Source organism: Ananas comosus, linkage group 8 (genome assembly GCF_001540865.1).
Source record: "Ananas comosus cultivar F153 linkage group 8, ASM154086v1, whole genome shotgun sequence".
Classification (NCBI taxonomy): domain Eukaryota; kingdom Viridiplantae; phylum Streptophyta; class Magnoliopsida; order Poales; family Bromeliaceae; genus Ananas; species Ananas comosus.
This window is the reverse complement of record NC_033628.1, coordinates 3,815,784-3,828,217: the sequence shown is the minus strand read 5'-3', so window position 1 is coordinate 3,828,217 and position 12,434 is coordinate 3,815,784. Positions and strand designations below refer to the sequence as shown.

Below are 12,434 nucleotides of genomic sequence, written 5' to 3'. Positions count from 1 at the left end.
TTATCTATAATTTTTTTTTGTCACGACCTCTCCCTTGCCCTCTATCTGTAGTATCCTTTCTTTTATATATTATTATTATTATTGAACTTAGTTGGTGTTGATTGTGGCTATGATGCCACGTGCAACCTCTTCCCCCCATGCATACTTATCCTTTAGCTGGGTGGCACTCTATTTATTTTTGCATTCTCTCTCTCCATTCGGCCGAAGCAAGGAGGAGCTCGGGTCGTGCCGCGGAGCTCGATTTCCACGTCGACGTCGCGCCGCGAAGCCATTCGAGCATACGGTTGCTGCCGTTACATTGCGAGGAAGCTGGGCGAGGGGGTGTTTTCGCCGTCCTCAACATCGTACCGACGCTGGATTCGCTGTCGAGATGGGTACCTAACTTTCCTCCTTGGATTACTTGAACGCACGGTTTTGAGCTGGCGTGCTGATTTTACTGATTTTCAGCATCGACTGTTAGTGTTTCGGCTCGTACTCGGCGTAGGAACGTCGGATTTCGACGGGACTTGGTTCGTTGGATTCAGGACTTCGAGAGGAATCCACGAAGCCCTTATTTGCTAGATTTGTTGAAGGTTAGCTGGGTCGAAATTATGTTCTCCTCTGCTGCTGTGTTTCGGACAGAATTTGAGTTGGAGTTCTTCGTTGCGATGTGTGCAGGGCGATTTCGAACTTGAGCTGGACACCCTGGTTTTTCCAGTGGATTTGGGGATTTTTGGTGACCTCCTCGCTGCCGGGGTTTAGCGATCGAGGTGGGTTACATCGGTTTATTACTAAGTATATATTAGTCGATATGTATGATTTTCGGGTTTTTGGTAAATCATGTTGTAGCTCAGGTTGTTGATCGTATCATGGCTAAAAATAATCAGCATTGAGAACATGACTTGTAACCATAAATATACATGTTGGACTTGGATTCGACTTAGGAGAAAACCCGATAACGTCGGCATATGTTAAACTATCTGATTTAGCCTAGGGGTCGTTGTATGATTTTATACTGTTGCAGTATCATCATATTGAGAATTCTAGGTAGTTTAGATTTCAGTTATACTCGTGCGGGGATGCCGAGTGAATTTTTAAAATAGCGTTTAGGTTGTTCCGGACTGTTGGGTGCCGTCGGGGTTGACGGTAGACCCGTATCGCCTGTTTGGCGTCGGATTGTACCGAGGGCACGTTACCTGTTGGTTGTTAGACCAATTAGAGTCGGTTACTTGACTGTGGCTTGAGATAGAGCATGATTGAGCTCTACAGAGATACGCTGCATACTCAGTTGGGTAGCTCCCACGAGTGCCACTCCGGAGACGGGCATTGTGCTTTCGCGTTGGTGTCGCTCATGCCGGTTGGACTTGCTCTCCACGGATCAGTTAGTGTGGAGGTAACTGGATAGTCGCAACTGGGCAGGGACGGATGTGTTCACAGTCCCGGGAACGGGTATGCTTACAGTCCCGATTGGATTGGGTCAGATTTGACATTTCCTACGGTTGGTTAGTGTAGAGCTTGATAGCGTAGTGTTTCATAGTGGTAGATTTTATTCCTGCATTTACTATTATCTTTGCTCCCTTCCGTAGACTTAGTGGGTGGACCGATGAGTTGAGGGCGGTACCCACTGAGGACTACTTATTTTTACAGTAGTTCTCACGCCCAGTTGTTACTTTGTGTTTTACAGAGCCTGCTGTTCCGGCTGCTGCGTCTTCTGAGGCTAATCGAGGCAAGGGCGTCGCGAACTAGAGCCCTACCCGACGAGTTGCTGAGATAGAGGATCACCAGCTGCAGGTAGTCCTGGTTTACTTTTGAGCTTTTGTACATACTGATGCTGGATCTCGCTGTAGCGAGTACTTCTGTACTTAGTTATCTCGTTTGTATATGAGATTTGTTCGTTCTACCTGCTTAGTCTCTTTACAGCTCTACACTACTGTTTGTAGTATTGTTGGTTTCAGATACAGCTATCGCTTCGTATACAAGGAAAATTCTTTGTATACGGCGGATTTGTTAGCGTGCCCGGAGAACGTGTATCCGGGGCGTGACACTATCGCAACAATCGCACTTGCTAGAGTGTAACTATTTTTCTTCCCCTTCCTCGCCGACGTGCTTCTGGTACTCGAGAAGCACTTCCTCTTTGTTACCGACGGCGGCAGTGGAGACGGCAGGTGGAGGAGGGTCAGAGAGGGGAAAAAAAAAGGGGGTTGCGACGCAACCTTGGCAAGGTCGGAGGTGATGAGAGCGGGGCATGCTCGGGCGAGGGCGATGGCGTAAGGGGCAGAGGTGCGGGGCCGTTTCTGCCTCCGTCTCCGCCTCCGCGGCCTTCTTCGGCGAGAAAAAAAAAAACCCGAGAAAAAAAAAAGAGGAGAGAGAAAAAGTAATAAGGGTATTTTGGTCAGTTTGCTGAAAATTCAGACCGAATCTGTAAAATCGAAAAGGCCCAATTTTGCAAAAGCTCAAAACTTGTGGAGTTTTTATGCAAATTGGCCAAATCTAACAACTTTATTAATCAACGCCGATTAAATAGTAGAAAAAATATAAAATAAAATTTCATTATAGACTGTTTAAATATTTTTCTTAAGTTATTATTAAATATATTTTTATTATTTTTATGTATTTTGTTATTTTCTTGTCAAAATGAGTTGAATATATAGTTTGTTATTTTTAGCTAGTATTTTTAACAACTTCTATATAAAATTATAGATTTGTTGTTTATATAGTGTAGGAATTGAAAAAAAAAAAAAAATAGTTGAGTGGTTCATTTGAAAAAAAAAGATACACTATACAAAGAGAAAAAAGTTTAAGGTACGGTATAGAATACTGTAAATAAGCCTTTAAAAAAAAACAAAATTATCATAAAACTAGGGGAGTTTTGGATGACCACACTTACATAATTTTTTAATTCTAAAAATAGGCATCCCACATTTTTAGTTGTAAAAATAGGTCAAGCGATAAATAATTTACTACATTTAAAAAGTGGTGATTTATTTAGTACATAAGATTAATTTTATAAATAATTATTTAAAAATATATTTTTATAATTATAATATTTTTCAAGTCGAGTAGGATTTGCGTGATATTAGGAGCATGAAAGTCTTCATCCTCATGAGCCGTTTTCGATGATTAAATTTTCGAATCGACGATCAGCTCCTTTAAACTTGATTTAATATTTTTGAAGTATCTAAAAAACAAATTTACGGTTATTCAATATCATTACCTAATAATCGAAATAGTTCAAAATTAATAATTTTTAGTAGTTGATGTGTATTGTTTGCAAGTTTAATGGTTTAGAAATATTCAAATCAGATAAAATTTTGAAAGAAAATTTGTTATACTACATAAAACAAGATTAATATTTTTGATCGAAAATTTTAGTGATATATCATAACTTTTTATGATTCTTTTTTTCAACTGATGTTTTTGAGTTCTTAATTTCGATCATTAGATAAATAATATCGAAAAATTATAAATTTTATTTTTTAGAGATGAGACTTCAAATACGTTAGATCAGATTTTAACCTCAGTGCTTTCAATAGTAAAGTCCTACTCCTTTTGAGTCTATTAATAAAAAAAGAAAACTCTGAGGGGTCGGCGACCCTCTCCAGGTCTCTCTACTAGGGCAGGCAAATGAGCGAGCCAGCTCGCGTTCGACTCGCGTTCGACTCGATATTTGGCTCGCTCGAGCTCGACTCGAAATTAAATGAGCCGAGCTTGAACAAAAAAAAAAGGCTCGAAATTCATTTCAAGCCGAGCTTGAGCATTACTCGGCTCGTTCGAATTAGGCTCGAAAAGCTCGAAAAGCTCGAATATATATATATATATAATAGAACTACTATGCTATCGAAAGTATAGAAGATCTGGTGCTTTCGATTTTTTGATTCTTAGATCAACCTCTTTAATCATTTCTTATCTTTGGATTAATACTATTATTACCTTATAGGGACCACTCAATCCTAGGAATATTATTTAATCCTAGGGGAGACCGCAATCATCCCAATCATACAATTCTTAATCAAAAGGTCAAAAATTCGAAAACATCAAATCCTCTATATTTTCGATAGCATAGTAGTTCTACACTATATATATATATTAAAAAATATATAAATATAATATATTTTAATTATATATAGGCTGAGTGAATAATTTCAGTTTAGTTAAAATTGGGTCAATGTTGTTAGCCCATAAAAACAAATTCAATAGACAAATAAAAGGGCAAAATTTCACTAAATTTATACATTTTTCCTTTCTTTCTTTCTTTTACAGAGTTCTAAATTTTCAATATGTTTCTCTCTTTTTCTTTTTCTGTCTCTCACCCTAAGTAGTCAAGCCAGAAGCCCTAAAAGTTACCAAGTAACAGCATATGCTCACCATTGCCTATCTTGCTATTAATTGTATGCTTGAGAAAATATACAGAATATTTTTAAAATAAAAAATTATTATTCATATAAAATTTTAATTTTAGTTATATATGATTGGATAGTTTAATCCAATATTTATCTATATAATTTATTTATTTTTGACCGCATAAATGAAAATAAATAATATGGAGATTGAAGGCGGAAGGGAAGACATGTGAGGCTGAAAAGATTAGATATTCAACTTATAAATTATTTTTCTTCATATTATAATACTATATTTCATATAATTATTTTGTACTTTGAACTATTAGACATATTTTTGTATCAAATTATAGATAATGTTCTATACAAATTAAACTATTGATCGTATAATGTTGAGAATTTCAAGCGGCTCGTTTAGGGCTCGAGCTCGCTCGACTTGAAATTAGGCTCGCTCGAGCTCGGCTCGAATTAATTTCAATCCAAGCTTGAGCTTAAATTTAGGCTCGAAATTAATTTCAAGCCGAATTTGAGCCGAGGTAAGCTCGCTCGAGCTCGGCTCGTTTCCACCCCTACTCTCTACACGTTTGCAGCAGAGAACGGCTATGGACGGTCGGCAGGCCCATCCGGGAAGATTCGAACCGCATTTCGAACCGCCTCCCTTCCCGCCCTCTCCTCCGCCTCGTCTCGCCTCCCTCCTCTCCCCTGCCCTAACCCTAACCCTAAACCTGTCCTCTTCCTCCTCCTCCCCCTCCTCCGAACCCCTCCCTTCTCCCTCCGCCGCTTCTCTTCGTCCCCTCCGAGGGACAACGCGACCTCCTCCTCCTCTTCCTCGTATTCTCTTCCTTTCATGGAGAAGCAGTTCGAGGACTTCCGCCACCAGCTCGACGAGTCCGGGAGCGTCCGCGAGCGGATCCGCTCGGTGGTGATGGAGATGGAGGCCGCCGCTCGACTCGTGCACTCCAGCCTCCTCCTCGTCCACCAGTCCCTCCCCGTCCTAGGTGTGAAGAGCTCCAAAAACGAGATCTTGCAGTGAAAAGGGCGCCTTTTTCTCTTTATGCTAGGGTTTTGCTTGGGTTCACGGTTTTGTTGCTACTTGTGAGCTGATTTCATTGGTTATGGCTGGTTGATTGTGGTTTTAGAGGTTTTGGAGAAGACGAAGCTTCAGATTGAGGTGATCAAGGGCCTCTTCGGTCGGCTCGCCGAGATCCTTAGAGAGCGCCCAGATCAATATTACAGGTAGATGGGATTTTTGGGGTAGTTGGGCTTTATTGTTGTTCCTCTGTTTTTCTTCTTCTTCTTCTTCTTCTTCTTTTAAGAGGCTTTAAAGGAAGTACTTTTGTTGGTGTATTAGGTACCATGGGGATTGGAGAAGTGAGACTCAAACAGTGGTTTCGCTGCTTGCGTTTCTGCATTGGTTGGAGACAGGGAGCCTTCTAATGCATACTGAGGCCGAGAAGAAACTTGGATGTGAGGTTTCAGTGCCTTGTGGCAACTCTTAAAAATAGTTATTATGTGTTTTATTTTTTGCCTTTATGTTTGCGGTTGCTTTAGTTGTAGTTTTTTTGCACATCCTAGATTATCACAGTTCCAGTTCGTTAATGCTCCTTATGTTTGTCGATACTTGTGTATAAACAAAGCCAATCAGGAATTATTGCATAATTAGAAGTTTACACAGCTGTTAGCAGTCATGCTTGCTGTTCAAACTTCAGAGATTGTAAGGTCCAAAACATGATTCTTGAAGTATGTTGGCAAGTGTTTTTTAATTGCCTATCTTTATTATGTGGTGCCACTGAATGCTTCACTTATAGTCACAGTGCTGGATCCCATAGAGAAAGGGACAGACAACCGTATGGTGGTGATTACCTGGTATTATCCTGTGAAGTATATATCATTTCCTGCTCATAGTAGTTTCGGAGTATCAACATTGTTTTTGGGTTTTGTGGTCCGAATGCGTAATTTTGTGTTTTATCTTAAGGAAGCAAACTTTCCCAAAGATAACTTAGGTCGAATTGCATAATCCTGAGTCCATTTGGCCTATATTTAATTTTATTGTTTTATATGAGACAATTAGTTAGTTTGGTCAAAAAATTAGTCTATGATTTCACCAAATCTCCAATCTAGTTTTTAGTAAACTATGTTTTACTTTCTTTTTTTTAAGATTCCTGGATGCATTTTATCCAATTGCTTTTAGTGAGACAATAGAACTTCTGTTATTTGTCAATATGATTTTAATAAGATCTTGAAGGAACAAATTACTCTAAATAAAGCAGTGTTTAAAAAAGCCCAAGGCGCACCTAGGCGCAAAGGCCTGTTGGAGCCTAGGCGCAAGGCGCAGGCGCGCGCCCGAGAGAGATCAGGCGCACACTTTCATAAAATTTTGAAATAAGTAAATAATCAAGAAGTTTCTTACCATTCTTTCTACTAATTGTCAAGTAAAATGCTGTTTTTTCAAGTAAAATGCTGTTTTTTAAAATGTTAAAATGCTGTTTTATTTTCAAGTAAAATGATTTTTTTAAAAAAAAATAAAATAGAACATTTCTACTTCAAAAAAAAGCATAGAAAGCATTGCTTTAAAAAAAAAACAGAAATATACACAAAAAACTAAAAGAGAAATTAGAGAGAGGCCAAGGGAGAGACAAAAAACCTTGGAAGAAGAAGCGAGCAAGTTGAAGAAGCAAGGAGGAAATGCCGGAAGCAGTGGACAACCGGAGAGGGACCGCCAGAGAGGGATAGATGGCCGAGCGGGCGAGCGGACAGGGAGAGGGGGCCGAGCGGACAGGGAGAGGGTCGAGCGGACAGGGAGAGGGTCGAGGGTCGAGCGGACAGGGAGAGGGGAATAAAGAGAAAATTGATGATTATTTAGGGTTTAGTTTAGGGTATTCGGTTTATTTTAGATATTCAAACTCGTTAGACCAATAAAATCTGGATCCAAACCCGTTACTATAAATATTGCCTAGGCGCGCCTTGAGGGCGCCTTGCGCCTAGTCCCAGGCGCGCGCCTAGGCTGCCTAGGCGCGCGCCTGAGTCATGGCGCCCGCCTAGAGTTGCTCTAGGCGCTGGCCTGTGCGCCTAGAGCCTAGGCGCCTAGGCGCTACGCCTAGGCGCGCTTTTTTAAACAGTGAGATAAAGTTTGATGATTTTGAATGTTTTAATTTCATTATTTAAGGGCCATCTTGATGTCTTTCCATACATTTGAATGGAAATTTGGAATTAGGGCACTTTTCATGGAAGTGCTTAATGAAAATCGATTCTTTTTTTTTTGGCCCGAGGCCTTATTTCTCCTTTCTTTCCTTTCTCCTCTTTTTCCTGCTTCTCTTATCTATCTCTCCCTTTAGAAAAAGAAGCATCAATCGTGTAAAAAAATCCTCTACATTTTTTTTTTTTTACAAATTGTACCATTTAAGATAAAAAATTGATTATAGATATTTTAGCCATAATGCTATTTGCAACCCCTACACACTCTACGCCCTTGAAGCAACCCTCATAAAGCAACCAATGACGCCCCAATAGTCCTACATCGGATGAGAAGGGGATTGTGAATGGAAATATAAGGATCAGGGACTCTACTATTAATAATTGGGCTTAAGCATTTTGGGCGGGTGGTTTAAGTCCAACGAGTTACTAGTGTCAGTGAACTGTGTTGTTATTTTGTATCAGAGCCGATTTGCCAGCCGGAAGTGTGAGATGGATCTCACATTGCCTGGTAATCTTGAGCTAGGAAATGGAATTTAATGAGAATATCAGGGTTTAAATGGGGAAAGTGTGTGACTCCGCAATAGTCCTACATCAAATGAGAAAGATTGTGAATGGGAATACAAGGACTAGGGACCCAACTATTTATAATTGAGCTTAAGCATTTTGAGCCAGTAGCTTAGGCCCAACGAGTTATTAGCGCTAGTGGGCTGGGTCGCTACACAAACCTCCTCCCAACACACAAAAATAAAATAAAATAGAACAAAACAAAAAAAAAAAAACATATGCAGAGCAAATGCAGCCACCACTTGCGCTTGCACTAGCAGAAGGAATTTTGTCTTGTAGTTCAATGCAGTTTAAATGACATAGATGTTTTGGTAGCTAAAATTCAGAAGATATATTTTGTTGCATGTTATTTTTTATCTACGAAAGCAATTTTTTCAGTGTATCATTTTCTTATATTAGATTGTTTTATTATACTTTATTATACTAGAAATTGTAAACTGTTGATAGACATTAAAGTGAGATCATGGTTTCTTTGTGCAAATTGGAGATGGTGAAATTTACATATATTCTCCTTTTCTGTGCAGTGGATTCTTCAGAATTTGGTCTAGACATTGAAGATTATCTCATTGGTTAGTTTCTGTCATTCACTATTTTTTGTTAAATGCAATGTAAGTATATATGAATTATGTCTCCTAATTTCCATTTAGCAGAAGGAAGATAATCTTTTGTGCATAGTTTATTTGGAGTGTGTCTAAAATGGTTAGTTGGTACGGTTGATTACTGTTACAGTAGGCGAGCATGATTATTCATTTTGAAAAACCATTGCGATCAGGAAAAATGCCTGTTCGATTTTCCAAAATATTGAGTTCATTTGTCATATAAGATTTATTGTTGCTTCATTTGATGCACTTCTTATAAATGCTAGTTAGAATATTGTTTGTAAACTCAATTATGTATTGCAACAATTTTTGTCAATGGGAGGAAGCAGTTTAACCACTACACATTCTATTTTCTGTGTTGCAGCCAAATAGCAATTATGAATGAATAAGAACCTTATGAATTATTCGCACTTTCCTCTACAGTATGTAGAATGANGGGGGGGGATTTTATCATTATTTCAAGCGACACTAAACATCAGGCAAAGTCTTGTTGGTAATGTCAACTGCGTGATTAACCATAAATAATCTTTTTCCTCTTCAATGTTGCAACACTCTCACTGAAAACTAACTTATTTTGCATGTGCAATAAGTGATTTAACTGTTGAGAGGGATATATTCTCTGTTTAAAAAAAGTTGTCCTTACAAAATCTGGTTAGCGAGGTATATATTCTCTGAAGTTGTCCTTACATAAATAAATCTGGAGTAAAACTAGAATACCTTTAAAAGGAAATGGAAGCATTTACTTCCATATCATTTCTAGTGACGGGGCATTTGAATTGATGATTGGCACCATTATACATAATCTAGGGCATTTGAACTTTCTAGGAATCAAATTTCGTAATTTTTTGACATTTTGTAATTTTTTGATATCATTTGCCTAGCATTCAAGTGGATCCGAACTTGGCAATGTTTAATTGTTAATATAAGGTAAATTTAAGATCACTTGCTCGGTAGGTAAATGATGTCATAAAATCCGGAAATTTGGTTTCTTTGAAGTTCAAATAGCTTAGATCAGCTCGATTTGGATGCCCTATCACTAGAAACGACGCAGAAGTAAACGGTTCCGCTTACTTCTAGAAATATTCTAGCTTTACTCGATAGATCTGAACTTATTAGAAATATAATGGTTTTGATGCACAAATGTGTTATCGAGAGCATTGTAAGCACCATAATACCCTTCCTTTCAGAATTGCTCATGAACTCATGGAAAGCAATTAATCGTGAATGAGTGATTAATTTTTCCCTTGATTTTTCTTTAAACATTCATGTGTGGGTATAATTAGTAGGAATTTTTTCTGAACATTCATCGCATGTGCAATGCTTACACAAGTAGCATTTGAAAAGGAGGATTCACCCTTTTGTTTCTGTATTTTATAGATGCTTTCATGACAAATGGTCCAAACAACTTGTGATCACAAAGTCGGGCATTGGTCGTTCATTAGTCGTGCAAGTTTAGTAGGATGTTAGCTATACATACTACAAGTCATCTGCAGCCATTGAAGTTTTCCCATCCATTGTAGTTTTCCTTGCATGTGTATTGAGTTATTAAATGTCATATCGCCTTAATGTCTCAAGTAAAATATTTGAAACAAAGTTGATAGTTGGTAATTCTAGGTATTGCTTTCGTTTAGATTTTAATGGAATAATTTGTTTATGATAAGATTAAACTAGTTGACAGTCTATAATTTATTTTTAGATTAAACTAGAACATCTGTATAACTGTGTTCATTTGCAAGCTTTGTTCTTTTACGAAGTACTGACAAGAATCATGTTTTTGTTGCAGGATTATGTTTCATGTCTAATGAGCTGGTAAGTTTTTGTTTCCTTAGAAGCTGACTTCTCTTGAAAAGCCTATCAACTGGAATATTATTGAACTCGAATTCCTGTTCCTCGTAGTTCAAGGACGAGTAATTTATTTATGTTGGGTGCATAATTGATTTGGCTTCATATTAGCCGAAGTAAGTAAAGAGGATTTAGTTAAACTGATTTGGTCGTACTGAAGTGCTTTCTATTACTGTGGGTATCCCAACTGAATGTACTAAGAAATTGAAAGCATGGTGGAGGCAATGACACTTTAAAAGTGTTCTTTGAATCTTGCTTTTCTTTCTAGCTTTCGGTTGCATTGCGTTAATTTTTTGTTTGATAATTGATACTTAGTACAAGGAATTTGGGTTGTCGGACTAGTTAAAGGTATGATGGAACTCAAGCATTAAAAAGAAGTGAAATGGTAAATTATGCCTTTTCTCGCTTGTGGATAGTGATACATATATAAGAGAGGGGAAAGAGTGCAAATCAAGATGGTTTGTGAAGAAAGGGTGAAAGAGTGCAAATGACAGATAGGTGAAACAGTACCTTGTGCAGTTTGTTAGAATTCTATTCCACACTTTAACAACTTATATGCCAATTATTGAGATTCTGTTTTGTAAATGCTTTAAGCTTTACCTTTTATAATAGAAATTGTTTGAGAAAGAATGCTATGATACCATTCCTCCCTTTCTGTTTTTATTGAGCAAATACGAGTTCCTCTATTGAATGGCCATTGCCGTTCTAATCCGAAGAATACCCTCTGACGGTACTCTTCTTGCCAAGTATCTTTGTCCACAAATGTTTATCTGACAGAAAAGAGTGGTCAATAACACATCTTGATATCTAGTTATCTAAGTATGATGACTCGTTGCTGTATATCTGGCTTTTGCAGTTTGAATGGATTGATGAATAAAATGCTGTTTAAATTTCTTTCGAAGTTCTGATGTTCAAGAGCCCAGGTATGAGTTACTAATACTGCTATATTGCCTTCTCAGCCTAGATATGTAGTAAATCAAGTCACAGCCGGTGATTACGATTGCCCAAGAAAGGTGCTCAAGTTCTTAACTGATCTTCATGCCGCCTTTAGGATGCTCAACCTAAGAAATGACTTTCTGCGAAAGAAATTTGATGGTACATTCTACGGAACATATTTTCTTTCACATCTTCTTTAACTAGCGCTAAGGAATTTATTTTCTTGCGGTAATTCACATATTTCAGTTACCCTTATTCTTCTTTAGCTGCGACATCCTGTTTCTTGTAGATGTTCTCTTTCTAAGAAACTTAGCTAAATCCTTTTCCTAACCAGGAATGAAGTATGATCTGAGAAGAGTTGAAGAGGTCTACTATGATGTCAAGATCCGAGGTCTTGCCTCTACAGAATCGACGCAAGATGAAACAGCTCAAGCTTGATGGGTCGGTACGGCTGCCAAGTCCTGATTGTTAGAGATGGTTGCTTTCTTACCTTCTGTATTCTGTTTTGTTCTTTTTAACCCAACCTGGACTGTCCTGAGTATGTGTTGTGTTGTTTTGTTCGATTTAAGTTATGGTGAAAATGCTCAGATCTAGGGAGATGAGAATAACTAATGGTGAATTAGCGGGGTTATAATGTTGGTTACTAATCATTTTGTGCTACTCCAAATAGAATAATCCTCTACCAGGGATGTCAGAGGATCAGGTTTGGTTTGGTTTTTGAAAAACTAAAGATCATAGCTAAATTGAGATCTAAGCAGTTGATTGTTACCAGAGATGTCAAAGGATCAGGTTTGGTTTGGTTTTTGAAAAACTAAAGTGATCTTGCCAACCAAACTCAAAATCTAAAACTAAACTTACAACCAATTGATTTTGAAAACTCAAAAGCAGAATTGTATTGCCGAAAAAGCGAAAAAAGCAAAAACTGAAGCTGCAAATCTGAAACTGAATTAGATTGTTTCAATTAGCAAAGTTTATACCAAGT

The 12,434-nt window shown here is 38.0% G+C and overlaps 1 protein-coding gene across 1 annotated transcript; it reads left to right on the top strand.

Annotated features, from left to right (window-relative positions):
- On the top strand, positions 4,890 to 12,177 carry LOC109714587 (translin). Its single transcript, XM_020239286.1, has 7 exons — positions 4,890 to 5,314; positions 5,456 to 5,552; positions 5,668 to 5,783; positions 8,600 to 8,644; positions 10,458 to 10,483; positions 11,476 to 11,611; positions 11,787 to 12,177. Exons 1-7 carry the CDS (start codon positions 5,164 to 5,166, stop codon positions 11,888 to 11,890), a joined length of 675 nt encoding a protein of 224 aa, XP_020094875.1. The 5' UTR covers positions 4,890 to 5,163; the 3' UTR covers positions 11,891 to 12,177.